Source organism: Barbus barbus, assembly GCF_936440315.1.
Source record: "Barbus barbus genome assembly, chromosome: 9".
NCBI classification, from domain to species: domain Eukaryota; kingdom Metazoa; phylum Chordata; class Actinopteri; order Cypriniformes; family Cyprinidae; genus Barbus; species Barbus barbus.
In genome coordinates this window covers 7589401-7610734 of record NC_136737.1, presented here as the reverse complement: position 1 = coordinate 7610734, position 21334 = coordinate 7589401, and the positions used below count along the sequence as shown (strand labels likewise).

General features: G+C 38.2%; 2 protein-coding genes across 2 annotated transcripts in view; both read left to right on the top strand.

Annotated features, from left to right (window-relative positions):
* Window positions 1-21334, top strand: part of LOC306875011 (uncharacterized protein) — a 991916-nt gene that overhangs the window by 873316 nt on the left and 97266 nt on the right. The gene's annotated exons all lie outside the window — the stretch shown is intronic.
* LOC306875030 (uncharacterized protein) lies at window positions 9266-18014 on the top strand. The gene is made up of 6 exons (XM_079425396.1): window positions 9266-9915; window positions 12245-12580; window positions 14014-14352; window positions 15872-15982; window positions 16558-16583; window positions 17107-18014. Exons 1-6 carry the CDS (start codon window positions 9840-9842, stop codon window positions 17269-17271), a joined length of 1053 nt encoding a protein of 350 aa, XP_079281522.1. The 5' UTR covers window positions 9266-9839; the 3' UTR covers window positions 17272-18014.

The following is a 21334-nucleotide window of genomic DNA, read 5'->3' as shown; positions in this document are numbered from 1 at the left end:
CCATTTCAACGTGATCTTAAAACTGAGAACTATCCTGGCAACGAACGGCTATATCCGTTTGATCGTTCATATCCAGTTTCGGATCAAGATCTTAACCGTTCTTTGCACACGCTGCCAGTGCAATATCGTGGGCCTACACCAACAATCCCAAATTTCATTCATGATGACCCACGAGAGTTCGCCAGACTTAAGCTCGCTTTAGGCAACGTACTGCCTGACGACGCTTCTGAATCTTTTAAGTTTCAAATATTAATGGATCATTTGAAATTGGAAGATGCTTTACTTGTTGCAGATTCTTACAGTCACAGTCGTTTTCCCTTTAGTGACACTATGCGAGCTCTTACCGACATGTATGGGCAACCGCATCAGCTGGCATTGCAGCGGATCACCAGTTTGATGGATGGACCCACAATTAAGAGTGGAGATGTAAAGGCATTCAAGGGATTCGCTCTTCGTGTGCGGGCATTAGTGGGAATGTTGAATCAGTTGGGTAGCCCAGGTTGGACTGAGTTGAAGTGCGGTTCTCATGTATCTCGCCTCTTAGCTAAGTTACCTTATGACCTAAGAGCCAACTTTAAGAGATTTGTTAACCCTCTTCAGACTCCGATTCCTACTTTGCTTGACTTGGCAGATTGGCTTGAATATGAGGTTCGCGTGCAGGTGGAGGGAACCCAGTACAGCTCATACCCTGATTATGAGAAACATGCCCCCCGCAAAGACAAGAAGTATGGTTTCCCACCTCGAAAACTGACTACCGTTCTGCATGGAGGCGAGCATAAGGGAGAGTCAGTAGAGAACTCAAAGACAGGGTCAGTGTCCTCAGATAGGATGCAGGAGAAGCCCAAAAGATATTGTCCGTTCTGCGATACCATCCAGCATTACATGAATCAGTGTTCAAACTTTAAGCTTTTGAACAAGGAGCAGGTTGAGGATTGGATCAAAATGGGCCGTAGATGCTGGAGATGCGGCCGAAGTCATCAGACCTCAAAGTGTACATTGAAAGCAAAGTGCAAGAAATGCGATAGAAAACATCTTGAAGTTCTTCATGATGTTAATGCCAGCACAGATTCAAGTGGGAAAGGCAACATCAAAGAGTCAGAGGGCATAGGTCCCGTGAGTTCCACTTCTCAGACCTTGTATCTTGACCGTTCTACAAGCGGAAAGCAGGTGTTACTTAAATTGAGTCGAGTTGTGATTCAGAATGGAGACAAGTCGCTAGAGACCTACGCTGTACTGGACGACGGTTCAGAGCGAACGATTCTGCTGCATGAGGCCGCTCAGCGTTTGGGCCTTCAAGGTACAGTTGAAGATCTAGCTCTTCGTACTGTGAGGCATGAGGTTCACACCATACGGGGAAGTTCGGTGTCCTTTTCTATAGCTCCAGCTTCGCAACCTGACAGATCATTTCAAATTCATGGAGCCTTTACAGCCAAGGACCTAGGTCTTGTCCAGCATACTTATCCCATCACTGACCTGCAGCAAAAGTATCGCTATCTTAGAGACCTTCCCTTGGACGATATCAATCAAGCTCAACCATTAGTGCTTATCGGTTCAGACTACCCACATTTGATCACGCCGGTGGAGCCAGTGATATTGGGGCCCAAAGGTGGACCAGCAGCTGTGCATACGAGACTTGGGTGGACATTGCAAGGTCCATCAAGGTTTCTTCGCCCTTGTCTTCAGCCACAGGAATGTCTCTTTGTTTCTTGTGTGACACCAGATTCTGACCTCTTTAACCAGGTTGAAAAGCTGTGGAAACTGGACGTTTTGCCTTATCGATCCGATAAGGTGGTCACACGCTCGCGTCAAGATTCAGAAGCCATCCGCATTCTGGAAGAAAAGACCATCAGAGTTAGTGTGGATGGAGTCAATCGATACGCTACCCCATTACTCTGGAAAGAGTCACTTCCCCCGTTGAATGCACCAAAGGAAGCTGTCCTGGCTCTCCTATGTAGCACGGAGAGACGGTTATCCAGAGAACCACAAAGGGCCGCCACTTATAATGCTGAAATTCAGAAGTTGCTGCAGGCAGGCTACGTCTCCCCACTATCATCCAAGGAGTGTGAATTGAGTCCTCATTCGTGGTACATACCACACCATATGGTCCATCATAATGGTAAGGACCGTATTGTATTCAATTGCTCCTTTGAGTTCCAAGGCCAGTCTCTGAATGAGTATCTCTTACCTGGGCCTACTCTCGGGGCAAGCTTGTTGGGAGTTCTCCTCCGCTTCAGGGAGCACCCTGTAGCTGTTTGTAGCGATGTGCGAGGCATGTTTCATCAAGTCCGTCTCCTTGATGAGGACAAGCCTTTCCTCCGATTTCTGTGGCGTAATGGCAATACTGCTGAGCCTCCAACAATCTATCAGTGGGAAGTTTTGCCCTTTGGAACCACCTGTAGCCCCTGTTGTGCTACATTTGCCCTTCAGTTGCAAGTAGGGAATTACCTTGAACCAACAGATGAGGTGCGTCAAACTGTTGAACACAGTTTTTATGTAGACAACTGTCTAAAAAGTGTACCAAACGAAGAACAGGCCGAGAAACTAGTACACAGATTACAGCACCAACTAATGGAGGGTGGATTTGAGTTGCGACAATGGGCCAGTAATGTTCCTACAGTCATTAACCACTTCCCGTCTGAGCTAAAATCAAAGAGCAGTGAGATCTGGATTAACCAAGAGACAGCCAATCCTCAAGAGCGTACCCTCGGACTGATATGGCACTGCAAATCTGATACTTTGTGCTACAAACCATACCAGAAAGAGGAAGGTGAAACCACCATGCGTAAGATTTACCGCACACTCGCAAAGCAATACGATCCCCTTGGGTATCTGATTCCTTTCACTACAAGGGCTAAGATCATTGTGCAATTGCTCTGGGGCAAAAAACGAGGCTGGGATGACCCTTGCCTTCCTGCTGAGTTACTGACTGCTTGGCAACAATGGGAGAATGAGCTCCCTCAGCTATCAGAGATCTCTCAACCCAGATGTTACAGCTCCAGCATACAGAATGCAGTCAAGAGCCGCAGTATTCATGTATTCTGCGATGCTTCTGAGAAAGCTTATGGCTCTGTTGCGTACTTAAGTACCGAGGACGATCAGAACAATATCGAGGTAGCCTTTTTGGCCGCAAGATCCAGAGTCGCGCCAAAGAAGCAGCTCTCCATCGCACGCTTAGAACTTTGTGCTGCAATGACAGGAGCACAGTTGGGTGCTGTATTGAAGAAAGAGCTGACCTTAGACATCCACAACGTTATGTATTGGTCCGATTCTACCACAGTCCTCACGTGGCTGCAATCTGATTCTTGCAGGTACAAAGTATTTGTTGGAGTCAGAGTCTGTGAAATACAAGAGTTGTCTGATCCAAAATCCTGGCGCTACGTTGATTCGTCAACTAATCCCGCTGATGACATCACACGAGGTTTGGCATTGACTCAACTGGCTCAAGACACTCGCTGGAGGAAGGGTCCAGCCTTCTTGATGCAATCCAGCTGCAATTGGCCAAAGGCACCTGAAGGTCAAACCCTCGATGATAGTCAGGAGCTTAAGAGACCTGTATTCAGTGGATTGATTAGCGAGACTGCAACACCTGCCCTTCCAGACTACCATCAATTCAATAGCTATCAAGAGCTATTAGAAGCCACAGTGCAGTCCCTGCATGGGGCGGCTGGTAGTAGAGAACCACCCGATGCAGATGAATTCCATGATGCAGAATTGACTCTTCTGAAGCATTGTCAAATGCAAGACTTCCCTGAAGAATTTGCCTTGCTCAAGGAAGGAAAGGCACTCCCAACCAGCAGTCGGCTGATAGGACTTGCACCTGAGTATGACAAAGATTCCAACCTGATCAGAGTTGGTGGCAGACTTAGAAGATGTGACAGCTTGGCCAAAGATGTTCTACATCCTGTGGTTTTATCTCCGACTCATCCAGTGGTGAAACTCCTCATTAAGCACTATGACACTCAACTACTTCACCCTGGTCCTGGTCGGGTGTTCGGCGAACTACGACGGAAGTTCTGGATTTTACGAGGGAGAGAGGCAGTTAAGAAACATCAGCGTTACTGCCCTGAGTGCCAAAAGTGGAGGGCTCAACCAGAAATTCCAAGGATGGCAGACATTCCACCTTCCAGCCTTAGGTTATTCAAACCTCCCTTTTATTCCACTGGGGTTGATTGTTTTGGTCCCTTTACAATAAAGGTGGGTCGTCGTACAGAAAAAAGATGGGGTATTCTCTATAAATGTCTCACCACTCGAGCGGTTCACCTTGATCTACTTACTCATATGGACACTGATTCATTCTTGTTGTCCCTCAGACGCTTTATTTCACGTAGGGGAAAGCCCTATGAGCTTTTATCTGACCAGGGAACCAATTTCAAAGGTGGGAGTCGTGAATTGGAAGAAGCTTTCAGTCAGATACAACCCACTATCAGAGAACAACTAGCCAAAGAACAGATCAGGTTTCGCTTTAATCCCCCCAGTGCTCCTCACTTTGGGGGCTCCTGGGAAAGAGAAGTGAGGTCTGTGAAAACAGCCCTACGGACCACCCTGGGTGCTCAGATTGTCACTGAAGAGGTTTTGAGGACAGTATTAGTAGAGGTTGAAGGCATCTTAAATTCAAGACCTTTGGGGTATGTCTCCAGTGATGTGGCTGATCCAGATCCTGTGACTCCGAATTCATTGCTGATGGGGCGGCCTGACTCCTCATTACCTCAGGTGGTCTATCCTGAGTCTGATCTGCTCAGCCGGAAGAGATGGAGACACAGCCAGATTCTCAGTGATCACTTCTGGAAGCATTTCGTGCATGACTTTCTGCCTACCCTACAGTCACGTCAGAAATGGAATCGAGAGAGAGAGAACCTTACAGTTGGAACTGTAGTCCTTATAGCTGACGAGCAGTCACCGAGAGCGCTCTGGCGAGTTGGTACTGTTTCATCCATCATCCCTAGCTCTGATGGTAGAGTTAGAACTGCTGTTGTTAAAGTGAAAGATCATACTTACACTCGACCAGTTGCCCGATTGATTAGATTACCCGATGTACCGCAGGGCTCAGATTATACACAATAATAGATTTACTACAGGCAAATTTGTCTACCAAATTTGGGGGCGGCTGTAAAAAAGCCCATGTTCAGTTTATGTTCATTTATTATAAGGGCTGTGCCGCTATTATGTTGGTCATTGATTTGAATGTGGAGGCGTGGCTTACCTCAGCGCGCGCGCGAGAGCGGATCGTTTTTTCGGTTTGGATCCTGAGGGAAGTTCAAGTCCTGCAATCTTCCCTGAAAGGCAGTAATATAAGACCAATTAAAATCTCTTTCTGCAGCGCCTTCACTTTGTGAACTGCAGGAAAGAATCTTTGTGGTCTTCATTGGCAACGGATGGTATTAAACTTCGTGCTGAAGTTTCCTTGGTGACGATTCTTGAATGTGCGTCATTGAAGATTGTGAGTTACATTTGAGTATTCATTATATTATTATTGCCACGTATTCACTGTTCAGCTTGATGTATGGCTGCTACATTATAATTTATGTTATGCGAGAGTGTGGTTACCTGATTGTGTGTATGTTAATAATGGCATACGTAATCAACCATTATAGAGTTGTAACATCTCAGCGGGTCTGCCGTGTTAATGGCATATCTATACAATTTTCTGTTACTGATTACCTTATTTGTTTATTGTAGAACCACATTTGAGAGTCATACATCGAGTGATACACATCCTAGGTCTACTTGCATTTATTGTCACAGAGGATTCATCATTCATCTGAGGGTCTGAGACGACAGCTTCACATCACTGATAGGTTGCATTTCGAAGAGACTAACACGGACTCTTGTAATAATTATTTTCACTGACGAATCACAGACCAGCTGTATCCTTGAAATTCAACTCTGTTGAAATAATTCATTGTGTATTTGTTTATTATTGTGCGTAGGCCTACGCTCTTCATATGTACATTTTATTTACATTTATGTGATCCTTTGACTGTACATATGTACACATTGTATTTGATTTGTTATTCAACCTTATTAAAGTAAAATAGTACAACATAGTAAGTCTACCTGCTCTTCATTACTCTCGTAGTCATTGGACATCAAGATGTGGTAATCGACCCTCTGAAACGGTTGGCATCGTATTAGTAATTAGTGCAATACAGTTCCCTTTCTACAGCTATCATTGTCGTTTTAGTACACATGCAAATATGTGATATTGTGGATTCTGTCCTTGTGTGTGTATTTGTTTGTTGTTATTGTGTCTGTGTTTGGACCGAGTGTGTCCTTAATAAAGTTTTGATGAAATGGTCTTTGTGAATAAAATATTTGTAATGCTACATTTACATTTAGTCATTTGGCAGAAGTGATTTACAATTGGGGAATACAAAAAGCGATTCATCTTGAAGAGGCAATCAGACAGGAAGTGCTCGTAACACCAAGTCTCAGACATTGTTCAAATAAGTACAAGCTAGTAAGGGAGGGAGAGAGGGATAGAGGGCTGTTTTTTTTTTTGGAGTTTAGGATGAAGTCAAGTACTGCCGAAAGAGATGAGTTTTCAGTCGTTGCTTGAAGGTTGCCAGGGATCCGGCGTTCCGGATAGGGGTGGGAAGATTATTCCACCAGCCAGGAATGGTGAACGAGAATGTTCTGGAGAGTGATTTTGAGCCTCTCTGTGATGGTACCACAAGGTGTCGCTCACTAGCAGATCTCAGACTTCTGGAGGGGATATAGGTTTGTAAAAGTGAGTGGAGCCTGTGGTAGTTCTGTATGCAAGCATCAGTGTCTTGAACTGGATGTGAGCTGCCACTGGTAGCCAGTGCAAGGAGATGAAGAGAGGTGTAACATGCGCTCTTTTGGGCTCGTTGAAGATCAGTCGTGCCGCTGCATTCTGAATCATTTGTAGAGGTTTGATTGTGTTTCGTAATGTTTTACGAAGTGCTGCTGATTAGTTTAGCTCACTGCCAAATTTTCATTTTCGTTCTTTTTTTTGTTTTTTTATTGTTTTTGTGTGTATGCATGAATCATCTGATTTTATATTTTTGTACATTTGTATACATTTTAAACAACTTGAAAGATTTGTTTTCTGCAATAAATGTCAAACATTTGATTAACTCAACAGCTGGAATCTGTGAGTTTGTATTCAGAAATAACTGAACTAACTTACTCTGAGTTATTAGAGGAATCACTGTGTGTCTCTGTACATTGTGTAATTAACTTTCAACTTCAAAGTATTTATTTTTAGAATCCATTCCTGGTTTTGACACTAGAGGACGTTCCAGTGGTATTTTATGCACTGCTTGTAGTGCACACACTTTAAATGAAATGTAAGGCAATTTATAACAAATATTTGATGCTGTCTTTACAAAGAAATTCCATGGGAAAAAAATGGTAGTAACGTTAATAACCCTGATTCAATCAGTATTGTCATGAGGAATCGAGTCCCCCCTCGAAATCAGGTCAGCTTAGGACCTCGAGTGTTCCCATTGCCTAAATAAATATATAAAGATTTTAATGTAAAAATGTATGGCTTACTATATAGTGCGTAATAGAACAAATTAAACATAATTTCTTACACTTGATTAACTGCTAATTAATAAATAAAAGTAATAATATCCTATTAAATGAAAAAAAGAAAATCGTTAATTAGTAACAATTTCCAACTACTTTTTGCAAGTTTAGTGAACTGATATTTTGAGTAAGGACAACTTAATAATATGCATTTCAATGTATGCGAAAATATTAAGTAGCATTTTCAGAAAAAGCCAATAAATTGAGTACAATCAATGTAAAAAATATCAGCATATTATACACATTAGACTTAATTAAAATAGGTAACATTTAAATGACAAAATAGTTAATGTCTTCTGATTTATTAATTTTGACCAATTTGCCGTTTGTTTTGGAAGTGTAAACGGCTTCAAATAATTAGTTGCTACGATGTCAATTTCCAACATTTATTAAATCATTGCCATATCTAGTAGCAATGAGCTGGACAGTGTAAACAATCAATAACATCTGTATCAGCTTATAAAGTGCAGGTTAGTAGAACACCTTCACAGTATAGTTTTTTACTGTATACATACATAATATTAAAACATTTTAATATCAAGTTTACAGGCACTTTTGTCACAAGCCATATCCAAACAGTAGCAATGAGCTGGACAGTATAAACTATCAAGAACATCTGTATTCATGCATTAAAGAAAGCATGACCTTAGCATATAAACTGCTGGTTAGTAAAAAAGCTGGTCAGGTCCTCATGAACAGTGGTCTCTGCAGCCCCCTTTGAGATAAAAAAAATAAAGTATTTAAGACAAACAATCTCATTTGCTGATGAAATACTCCATCACTACCTGCCAAATGCTGGTTCAGTCAGTTCACATTAACAGTCAGCACAATTTAAACCTGTTCACCTGACTGACCCAAACCTGCTTTGAGACTATACTTACACAGTAATCAGAGATGAGCTCCTGTCTACTCTCTCCCATACACTCGAGTCATCTCAGAGTGATATCTCTCTTCTTCACTGCAGTGCCACTTGGCTCCTAGTTAATAAAACAATAATGAATAAATGAATAAAAATAAATTGTAGACATCTGCACCCAATAATTACAGAGCAATAAAAATGTGAAATTTGGGTTATGAGTTAGGCCTATGCGGAGTACATTTTGAGCGTACACTTTTGTGAAATATGAATATGAATGCCGGATATTTGCCTTAACTATGCTTTACCATAATTAAACAGCTTTGGACTAATTGATAATTGATAATCATTATTTGGCTTTGTGTGTGTCTGTGTGTCCACTACCAAACTATGTCGAAGCCACGACAATGTTTTTGAAGTTATAAACACCTCTGAAACATTAAACTATCACACAAAGACAACATTACTTACACAACGCACACACACGTAGATTTATACAGTATGTGGCTCAAGTTAACGAGCTGTTTGAGTTTGTAGGAAACAGAGCGATGCTTTTGCAGATTGCACAACAAATATTCACACTTTTTACTTATTGATAACTCAAAAAACAAAGAAAGAAAAATAAATTAATTTATTGGAATAAATATAGTTTTTAAAATGAAGTCATATGGACAATAGCACTGAACGACTTTTTACAGTGTATGCTAGTACATAAGCTAATGAATACAGACATTAACTATCATTATAACGTAGTTTAAACAGCATTTATTATGTGATTTTGTAGGAATTGTATTCAGGCACTAAAGAGAGTACCTATTAAAAGTAATGTGAGCCAATGGGATCGCTTGGGGTCCTAACCGGACAAAATCTGAAATGAACTGCCCCATGAATGTTTGGTTCTTATGCTCAAATAGAGTTTAAAAAGCTTCTTTTTTTTCTTTCTTTTTTTTTTTTAATGACTCGACTTCTCGTGACAGAACGATTAGATAAAGAACCTAACATCACTATTTCCTACTACTTTCACTTTCACTACTTTCATTATACTCTTATACCCTTTATTCTTTGATGTTTTGAATTGTTTTTAGCTTTACTTTTTGATTTTCATTTAAATGTTAAGTTTTTGAAATTTTGTTGTGTGCATTTATCATTTTTAGTTAATTTATTTTTTAAATGTGTAGTATAGTATTTATAAAGTTTTAGTTTTGGATCTGTTTTTAGTTGTTGTAATACTAGAATTGATTGCTTCTGTTGTCCTCATTCGTAAATCGCTTTGGATAAAAGCGCCTGCTAAATGACTAAATAATCATAATATATATATGTCCGGAGGGATGTGTTTCGGCGGGAAAGTGGAGTCTATAAACGAAAGAAGAGGATGTGTTTTAGCAAACCATGCCGCCTTTTTTATCGGACATAAAACGGGCAAGAGAAAATGAATCAGAACCTGTTGTCATATTTTCTTTGTAAGAAAACTCCGATCTCAGTGTTCTTGTTTTTACTCGCACATGGTAAGACATATGTTAAAATCTCCTATAATTCTCCACTGTGGAATGTAATTTGAGTTGCTTTGAATACAAGTTTTACAAGCTGTGAGTATACAGTAATTGTAGTTCAAAATGTTATTATCTTTTCTTTCCCTAATTATGCTTAGTATTTTGTATTGTAGGCTTTGACCACAAAGTACGTGATTTCTGGCAAATGTCACTGTTACTGTGCAAGTGTAATTGGGCAGCTCACACAAGAAATGAGCTGAATGAATGAATTCTAAATGAATGGGAATCTAGACGAAGGAATCCTGAAATACCAAAAACTGAACTCGCAATTAAATTACATATTTCAAATCAGCAACAAAATCTTAAATGAACAGCCCCATGAATGTTTGGTTCTTATGCTCAAATAGAGTTTAAAAGCTTTTTTTTTTTCAGGCTAGACAATACGAATGCGCTGTTATAGCGCGCTTCTGACTGCACATGCGTATTGGCTGCTCTAGCCTCGGCTCTTTCAATAGAACATATACATTTAGTAGACGCTTTTATCCAAAGCGACTAACATTGCATTCAAGTTACAGTTTCTACATTTTATCAGCACTTACTTTCCATGGGAATCGAACCCACGATCTTGGCGTTGCTAGCGCCATGCTCTACTATTTGAGCTACAGGAAAGCTGAAGTTAGAAGGCGATTGCTTTAGTAGGGGAGAGTGGGGACAGTTGCAACACTTTTTGCATTTCCTTTAGTTTTTCAGAGACTGTTTGCATTAGAAAGCCATAATTCTAATACAATAAAGCAACATCAGTCGGCTACTCACCCACATTGCTTTAACACGTGCACATATGATTATATACACACAATTTATACTTGAATAGACAAAGTCCAATGTTGCAACTGACCCCCAACAGGGGACGGTTGCAACAGTCCACAGGGGCAGTTGCAACATTCATTAGAATGTAATTAAAACTATTCTTAAATATCATTTTGCAGGTTCTTTATTTTATTTGTGCATAGACATGGTCTTTAATAAGTTAAATTGGCTGTATAAAAACAAAGAATAGTAAATGGAAGAAAAAAAAATCAAGTACCATGTAAAAACCTTGTCTTGGCTAATTATGACAATACATTTGAACTGCAAAATATTAATTTAATCAGAATCAAGACACTAAAACTTAATAATAGCCTACTTCTGTTAACATATGTGAAAGGTTACTGAACTAAGGCCAGTTGCATGAACTGAGTCACTGACTTAAGAACTAGTTTGACCAACTAGCAGTTAACCAAGTGTATCAATGTTGTGGTAAGGGACAGCATGTTGGGACGGTTGCAACTGTCCCCACCCTTGATAGCCGTGATAAAACTTGGTATAATAGCTTGACACAATATCTTTGACACATGCTAGCTATGCCTATTAGAAAGCTAAGAAAACACAGATATAAAACATATGTTCTTACAATGCTTCACGCAAACCACTTAGACAGTAGATTGAAAAAATACTTTTTTACCATGAAAATTATTTTTGGTAAAAGGAAAGGTCTCATGTGCCTAATTTCATCCAGGAAGGATGGGGGTGGGGGGGGGGGGGGGGGGGGTTGATTTAGCATGTGCAGTATGAATATCATTACTGTAGCTCATTCCTGATTGAAGAAATAAGCCATGTTGCAACTGTCCCCCGTTGCAACCGTCCCCACTCTCCCCTACATCATGCAATTGATCATGTATATTTTTCTGTGGTTTCCTACATATTTATTCAGTTGCTATTGTCATGTTGCTCAAAATGTATTATATAGTTCTCTGCAATAGTCTTACCCCTCAAAACATCTAGTCTTTAGTTCATTAGTTCAACTGATAATGTAGGAATCTGCAGAAAAATGTACATAATCAGTTGCATGAATGTACCAAAGCAATCACTTGTTCAAAAGAATGAGAAACGTTTTATGATGTGCACAAGTGACTCGATGTGGAGGTTGAACAAGTAATTTTGAGAATTTCATTTCTAATTTGAGAAATGCACCAAAAGGACTGAGAAAAACTGTAATTTTGAATTTTCGCATTTGTGCCCATTTCTTTTTCTTTTCTATATCACAGTGACGTTGTAATGTTTTTACTTATTTTTTTATTTTTTTGTCAGACCACTAGTAAAAGTGTAACTATGAATCCTATCCGGTCTCTTTCTATCAATATCCCACATATACAGTAAACTTGTACGTTTGAAATGATGGGGACGTTTCATGGGAGAGCTCCAGTCGGGGACAGGACACCAAAAACCTGCAGAAAAACATTTTCACAGCACTTTCTTGTTGTATAATTTAGTTTGTTTTCTAATGAACTATTCATTTGTTCTTCAGGTGTTTTCAGTTTTAGTTCAGATGGATTATCAGCGTTTGTGATGGAGGGAGATTCAGTCATTCTAAACACTGATGTTAAAACAACCCAACAAGATGATATAAAATGGTATTTTAATGACACCCGCATCGCTCAGATCAGTGGAGATCTCAGTTATATCTGTATAGATGTTCAGTGTAATGAAGGTACTGAGAGATTCAGAGACAGACTGAAGCTGGATCATCAGACTGGATCTCTGACCATCAGAAACACCAGAACCACAGACTCTGGAGATTATGAGCTAAAGATCATCAGCATCAGAAACAGCACTGAAAAGACCTTCAGTGTTACTGTTCATGGTGAGTCATTTAATACATTTATCCATTTAAAAGATGATAATGAGTGTGAATGTGGTGTTTGTTTGAATGAGGATTTGATTTTAAATAAGTTTGTACAAAACAGAGATACATGATACATTGTACAAAACAGAGATACATTCTCGTTTGGCTCTCATCGAAGGCGGTCGCATTTTTCTTCCCTCCCTGCCCTTATCACCCCTGCTTGCTCTCTCCTGTCTTGTCCTTGTCTGACACTGAAGAGACTTTCTCCGCAATATTCTACAAAACCGAAATTATGGATCTGATCAACTGGTCTCTTAATGCAATTGACACCATCTTGGGATCGGGAGAACCCAAATGTCCTGCTGGGACTTTCGCAGCTGGCTACACGATGGACGCATGGGAGAGGTGGCGGGTCGTGTGTCTGGCGGCTCTTTCCGTGGAGGACATTGAAGACATCTACCTATTCGGAACCATGATAACTGGGTTTCTGCTGTTTGGATTAGGTGTTACCCTGTTATCGGAGAATTCAGGAGACGGGAAAAGCTGTCCAAAACCTCACAAGGCTGCCCGTCATGATTGAAGCAGTTGGCAGCGGTCAACTCTGAGACAGAGACTGTTAACCGCAATATGGATTCGATCACAGCTAAGCTCTCGGCTTTGGAAAAGAAAATTGATGGACAAGGAGATCAGAATGGACAATGAGAATAAGCTGTGAAATTAAAAGGCAGCTTTTCGCCCAAAGACCAAACAATCTTATCTCTTTCGGCTTCCCAAAACAACAGAACAGCTTGGCAAGGTTGTTCTGGAATCTAACTCCCCGGATGAATACTGCAGAGAGACGCTCTTTCTTCCCTCCCCCCTCAACAAACACCTTGTGATTGTCGAGCGTTTGGGTTCCGGCCAAGGTCGTTTCCATGGCAATACAATCTGCGGACTGAGACAACTTGTCTGGAGTGCCAGCGTGGCGGATCTCTAGGCACACGAACTTACACATACACACATACAGATATTCACCTCCCTACCCCCATCCCACGCCTTCGTCGCTTCATCCCGTCAGTTGATAACGGGTCTGTGTTCGCGCTGTAATGGCTGCAGGCCGGATGGCTGTTTTCGTCTGAATTGGATTACTATGCAAGTTATGTTCCTGTGTTGACTGTGCTCTATGCTGAGGTTTTTTGTCTGTTCTCACACTGCACTCTCGTTCAGGAGCGTCGTGTGAGGACTATTTTTTTTCTCCTCTCTTTCCTCATGTTGTGCTGTATTCTCTTCTTTATTGCATTTCGTTGCCTTGTACCTACATGTGCAATGACAATAAATTGAATCCAATCCAATGTTGCTTTTTAAAGAGCATGATTAAATCACTTAGTTTCATAGCCATAGTTAATATCCAAAGTTTTGTATGTGTGTTTGTCAAAAATATCCTTCCAGTCATCTGTTGGTTTGTGTTTCAGATGTTTCTGCTGCTGAACGAGATGAAATGAAGAGAAAGACAGTGAAGGAGGGAGAATCTCTTACTTTAGATTCTGGTGCAATGAAAAACCCAAATGATTTGATGAAGTGGTGTTTTAATGACATTTGCATTGCTGAAATCTCTGGAGAATCCAGAAAGATCTGTACAGATGTTCAGTGTGAAGATGGTGATGAGAGATTCAGAGACAGACTGAAGCTGGATCATCAGACTGGATCTCTGACCATCATGAACATCAGAAACACAGACTCTGGACTTTATCATATACAGATGAAGAGCAGCAGATTCAGCATCATTAGGAGCTTCAGTGTTACCGTCACTGGTGAGTATCATTTAGTTTAGTTCCCTTAAGCAATTTTAAAATGACCATGGACCACAAAACCTTGAGTGTAATTTGTTTCATAGTTAAGATTTATACATCATCTGATCAAGCTGAATAAATAAGCTTTCCATTGATGTATGGTTTGTTAGGATTGGACAATATTTTGCCGAGATGCAACTATTTGAAAATCTGGAATCTGAGGGTGCAAAAAAAATCAACATATTGAGAAAATCCCCTTTAAAATTGTCCATTATTGAGATTCATACTCTGATTCTTGATGTCTGTGTGTATCTAAATGATGTCGTAGTACTAAAGGTTTTGTTGTTTTTAAAATTTTCAGTAGCAGTTTGTCATCTCATTCAGGGTCATACAACTATTTTAAACAACCCCAAACTAACAAAAAAAATCCACACCATGTCTATAAATATCAGCCTCTGAATGAGATCAGTGAATCAGACCACTAGATAATGATTATTTCATTATCAATAATCAATCAAAACCTCATAATCACAAATTTTCTTGGCTTTTCTTGCTATATAACAAACATGCTTTACAAACACAGTTACAGCAGCCAGAAAAAAACTATGAGTAAAAATCAAGGGTCAAGAGCCCAACTAAAGCAAACCCTGATCACCATAATGGTGAGGTCAAACTAAACGTTGAAACAACTAAACTTCTTTTAATTCTCAAATAATTTTTGTAGACATATGACAGAAATAAAGTTCAATTGTAATGTGTGAAGCTGGTAATGCTGTTTGTGGAGTTGTTTAATCAGATCTTGAGAGATTTAATGTTGTCTTTATTTCAGTTGATTTCATCTAAGGCTGTGGCTGAAGTCAGTTGTAGTTATTGTTTCTTTTTCATTCAGTGATTCTGCTTGTTAACAGCAGGTGTTATCTATAAGGAGAGTAAATATTTAACCGAACTGTATTATTTTGCACAAGAGAGATCTGTTAGTTTAATTTAGTTTTGTGGGTCACCATTGTGCTGGAGAGTAGAGCCTGTGCTTCAGTCAATTATGAGCCACAAACACTGATGTTCTGCTGCTTTATTCAAAAACAGTAACTGTGCAGTTGCTGATACAGTGATGATTTCTTTAAGTGTTTTAGCACATGCATGTGTGCTATAGCTGATGGTAAAACTGCAACGATTTGAGCTAAAGTCATGGTTTTAGTAACTTTACTATTACAAATTAAATGTTTGCAGTTTTATATTAAGAAATATTCCTTCTCAGTGGACTCAAATGAAATAAGTTAACCAAATGTTTACACACCATCACAGCAATTTTACAGCATGCAAGAGTTTGCTGTATTTTTACAGTACAATTGTAATTATTGATTTACAGACCTTTTGTAAATTTACAGCTAAACCAAAATTACCAGTAAGTTTCTGTTAATTTTACAGCAGCTGATGAATAAAGCAGGAAAAGTATAATTACTTGAAAAGCACATTAGTAAAAATCATTGCTAATAATAGTTGCTCTTTAGTAATAATGACTGTTTCTCTTTATCTGTTTCAGATTCAGGTCTTTCTTCAGCTGCTGTAGCAGGAATATGTGCCGCTGCTGTTGGTGTTCTGCTGCTGGTGTCTATAGCGCTTTATTTACTGTACTGTCCAGTAGTAAGGAAAGGTGAGTATTACATTTAGCAATGGGAAGTCTGAAGTTTCTTTTTCCGAAACTAGTTCTTTATGACTGTCCGTTTACGTAACCTGGTTCAAAAAATTATTCACCAGTTAATTTACATCAATACATTGTATGTAATACAGGGATGTACCAATCACTTTTTTTTTTGTTTGTCTTTTGCACCCCAGATTTGGGTCATTTAATATCTGTTCCATCATGACCCGATACATATTTTTCCTTAGTGTTAGATGCACACTTAAAGTACATTTTAGTTATTGTAATGAGTCCAATGTATACAGGGCAATGCATATATATATATATTGTATAAAGGGAAAAAGTACAAAAATAGTAAATGTTATCTGATATGAGAATTTTAAAATGTAATATACTCGAATTACATGTACTTAATTTTTGGAATCTGATTATGTAATACAGATCACATGTAATCAGTACTCTACTCTGATTACACATACAGCTAAATTAACAAGATGTAAATTGTGTGTAAATAATTTTTTTTTAAAGATTACTCTAATTAACCAAAGTAATGTGTGTTTAATTAAGTTTTATTGTTGTTTAAGCAGAAACCAGGACACAACACAATGATCAGGTAAGATACTATGAGCACTGAATCAGTTTGCCTACAAAAAATCTGAATTAGATCTGCAAGTTGGCATCATGTTTGTGTGATTTATGTGGTTTGACTCAGAAATCATTACATTGAAAGACCAATAATAACTGACATGAGGACAGCGCTATACTTACTGTTTTGCATTATAATAAACAATGGTGTGGATGCATTTTATATTAGTATACAATTACAATAGTTAAATTACATCATCAAAATTGTATTTAGTATTTTTTTATTTTGCTGTTATTAAAAAAAAAATGCAAAGGTGCCAATATTTTTTGCCACTACAGTGTATATTACTGTAGTACAGAAGATGACAGTGTAAGGCAGGTTATCACATTCATTGAGAAACATCCCATGTTTATGATAATGTGTTTAATATTTCACAAAAGAAATCCACCATAAATTATCCTAACATCAGAAGAATTACACTTCCTATTTTTTGTGTAGGTGAATCATTTGTCCTGTTCATTTGATTAACCTACTATCTGTTCTCTTACAGGCGAATGGTGTTTATGACTTGTCACCTAATCTGAGTGATATTCCACTGGTGAATGATGCCAATGAGAGGTCCTCTAATCACACTGATGCTCTAGTGACGAACACTACTAATGACTCGTCCTCTAATCACATTGAGATTGAACCTGCGACTGCCAATGAGATGTGACATTTAATTATTTTGATACTTTCATGGGGAGTGAAGAGAGGATGGGAAACGAGAGAAATTTTGTTATTTCCAATCCTCTCTTCATTGTAAGACAAGCTCTCATTGCTCAGAGAAATAATGTCATCATACCAAGATTTCAGAAGTCGGAACCAAGTGAAATTTCACCTCAACATTATTTTCAACACCATGGCAAGAAGTATGATATACTTTATATTTGATATTACTCAATTAAATAATAAATGAAAGCATGTGGCCTAAATATTAAGTTAAGTCCACCTTTTTCTTTCCGTAAGTGGGCGCAGCCATTTGTAAATTTTATAGGTCAGGCTTCCGGTCTCCTCCACGTCCAGCTATTTTTAGCTGTACAAAACCGCTCGTTTTGCTTCTTGATATTGCAAATTGGTGTGTCTTACCATTATTATTTTAATGTATTATCTTAATTATGAGCACACTGGTTTGTAGTACAAACAGTTTTACAGTTTACTGTATGTTGTTATTCTTCTCATTATTACTCCCTATAGCGGCTAATGAACCGGAAGTCTCACCCATAGGCTTACACCTGTGTTAAAGAAAAAGGTGGATAAACTTGAATTTAAAAACAGAAAATTAAACAGTTTTTCTTCTGTATGTACAAGTTTGTTGAAGCTGCTAAAGTGTCTCACACAGGAACAAGAAGTGTTTGTTTCTTGTCGTTTACACTAAAAGTGTTGTCAAAAATAAATATTGATATTTCTATACAATACAAAAATATTTTAATCTATACAATATTGCATTTCTGCAGGACCGATATACCGGTACTAACCACGCTGTCTGGTTTGGTCCGGTTGAAGCATTCTGTTATGGTGTTACTGCCCACCACAGTCTAATTTGTTCAGTCACAGTTTCACTTTGTTCATTATCCGCTGTTTTCAGGAACTCAGTGCTTTTATCTTGTCAGTTTCAACATTTAAGCGCGATAGAGAATTACAGAGACCAGCATTTCTCAGACACTGAGCAAATACTGAAATTAGTTATATCTCTCTCTTCTGTGCGTTCTTGCGCTTGAACGGATAGATATATGTCAGATTAGTTCAGTTCAAGTTTATTTATATAGCACATTTAAAAAACAACCATGGTTGATCAAAGTGCTTCACAATGTGCGGAAAAGCTCGCACACAAACAAAATGAATACAGTAAAAACGTTGCAATGTCTCAACTCAACTCAAAATAAAAACCAAGGAATACAGGTGTGTCTTAAAGGAACACTCCACTTTTTTTTGGAAATAGGCTCATTTTACAACTCCCCAAGAGTTAAACAGTTGATTTTTACCGTTTTTTAATCCATTCAGCCAATCTCCGGGTCTGGCGGTAACGTTAGCACTTTTAGCTTGGTTTAGCATAGATCATTGAATCGGATTAGACCATTAGCATCTCGCTCAAAACTGACCAAAGAGTTTCAATAATTTTCCTATTTAAAACTTGACACTTCTGTAGTTACATCGTGTACTAAGACCAACGGAAAATGAAAAGTTGTGATTTTCTAGGCCGATATGGCTAGGAACTATACTCTCATTCCGGCGTAATAATCAAGGAACTTTGCTGCAGTACCGTGGGTGCAGCAGGCGCAATGATATGACGCAGCACCTGAAAGTAGTCCCCAGCTATATCATAGGCTACTGAGCTGGGGACTACTTTTTTGTTTGTTACCAGAGGCCACAGCTAAAAGAAGTTCATTAGAAACTCTTAAAAGAGCAGTTTATGTACTGTGACGGGGCTTAAAACCAGACTGAAATTTTTCAAAAATACTAAATTTGTCTAGAAATTATTTAAATTGATTAAATCAAGAGATTGTCAAACTACCTGTCTTGGCGAATAATCTCGTAAGCAGTCAGTTATGTCTTAAAGGAATGTAAACAGCTGAGGGGGGGGGGGTGGGGGGATTCATGTGTATCATTAGATAAAATGCGAATGTTAAATTTACGCGATTGAATCCGTTAAATCACGCTAACGGAATGAATTATCTGATGAGCCGATGTCAAAATAAAGCTGTGCTTTAAGTGATTCAGACAGAATAACAAAACTACATGTCTGTGTTGGATAAAACTTAAACGATGTAGCCTAGTTATTAAATTAAATCTAAACATTTCAAAATATTGAATGCATTATTTGTTATACCAAACTTATTTAATTTGTATTTTAATATGTAGGCATTTAAATAATTCAGCATTATAGGCTGTGACTTTGTGACTTCCTGCATTTGCTATACTTTATACTTAATTGCGACAAAGTTCTAAATTTGTTAAAATATTTATTTTATAATAAATCAAAAGACGTGAAAAAACTAAGTTGAAATGGCAGCTGCAGCCAATGATTGATCCTATACTGCCATCTCCTGGTTATAATGGTAATTTCATTTTCATCTTAAAAAGTCTATTTCATTATAAAATGTCCACACAAATGTGTATACATGATAAAATAACAAACATTTTCATAGTCATTTTTAATAGCCTTCATTTATTTGTTTTCTATATATGTTTGTTTAAATGTGAAAAGAAAAAAAAATCACAGTGAAACAACATTTAGTCTTTGTGAACAAAAGATTAGTGATATAATATGAAGTGGTGCTGATCAGTTTAGCTCACTGCCAAGTTTTTCTTTTTCTTTTTTATAACTGCTATATTAAAAAAATAAAAATAAATTGTATGTCCTCTCAGCAAGCCTTTGCTTCTGGTTTTATATATTTGTATTTTTGAATAATTGAATGTTTTGTATATATATATTTTTTTTATACAGTTTGTGTTTTTCTGTAGTAAAGGACATTAAAACATCTGGAATCTGAAAGTTTATCATTTTTTCCCCTAGAAAAGTTAAAAATATTCAGAAACAACTGAATTAAGTTAAACTGAGTTATCAAAGCAATCACTGTGTGATTTTGACACGACATTCGAGTGGTATATTATGCACTGTTTGTAGTACACACTTAATGTATAATGAAATATTAGGCAATTTATAACAAACGCTTGATACTGTCTCTACAAAGAAATTCAGTGGGAAACAACCAGTAATGAACATTAATAATAACCCTAATATAAGCAGTGATATTTGATTGAAAAAAAAAAAAAGCAACTGGATATTTTTTATCTTTCTATCTTTACAGTTCTGGGTGCTAATTAAGGATAGCATTTGCGAGTCAATACTAGTGGATTTATGATTTATTGAATGCTGAATTCAGAAATCATTTGGTTGCATGGAGTAGGCAATAATATAAAGCAATAATAAATCGGTAAATATTCATCTCTTTCATGGAATAATCTATCTGGATCTGAACATTTAAAAATGCATTTAGTATAGTTTTTAGCTGCACTCCATTATCTTAGTTACTGCACCAAACGAAAACTAAAATTATTAACTTTTAAACATCTATGGTATTATAAATAATGGGGTGGTGATGGCGCAGTGGATATGACACATGCCTTTGGTGTGAGAGACCCGGGTTCGAATCCACTGTGAGACACCAATGTGTCCCTGAGCAAGACACTTAACCCCTAGTTGCTCCAGAGGCGTGCGACCTCTGACATATATATAGCAATTGTAAGTCGCTTTGGATAAAAGCGTCAGCTAAATGTATCAATAGCAAATTATACATTGCATTTATTCTTAAAACAATTCGCAGACATTGAAAGACAAAAACAGGATATGATTGTTAAAATATCTGAGATCAAGAATTGTTATTGTTAAAAATAATTCATATTATTTGGAAATAACTCTTGAAACTAGCAGAGCTTGTCTGCAGGGTCACAGCATGAGTTCGTACGATAATTTATAGTGAGATGCACATGCCCTTGAACATCAGCTTATGCTATAAAGCTGATGATGTAAAGCTGATGAATACCATCAGCACAGACACAAGTACATGACTGATTGGAGATTTTATTTAATTTTATGTGTGTGTGAGTACAGAATAAAACTGTAAAACTGTTAAAATCATGGGCAGAAATGGAAAAACAACCACAACCTTCAACCACATGCTATAGACACAGTCACACTACTGACACCTCAGAAACAAACTCATGAACAGACATCA

Coding starts and splice junctions, on each gene's coding strand:
- LOC306875030 (XM_079425396.1), top strand. CDS start 9,840: ATGAATCAGAACCTGTTGTCATATTTTCTTTGTAAGAAAACTCCGATC. Junction 9,916..12,244: donor CTTGTTTTTACTCGCACATG/GTAAGACATATG, acceptor TTTGTTCTTCAG/GTGTTTTCAGTTTTAGTTCA. Junction 12,581..14,013: donor CTTCAGTGTTACTGTTCATG/GTGAGTCATTTA, acceptor TTTGTGTTTCAG/ATGTTTCTGCTGCTGAACGA.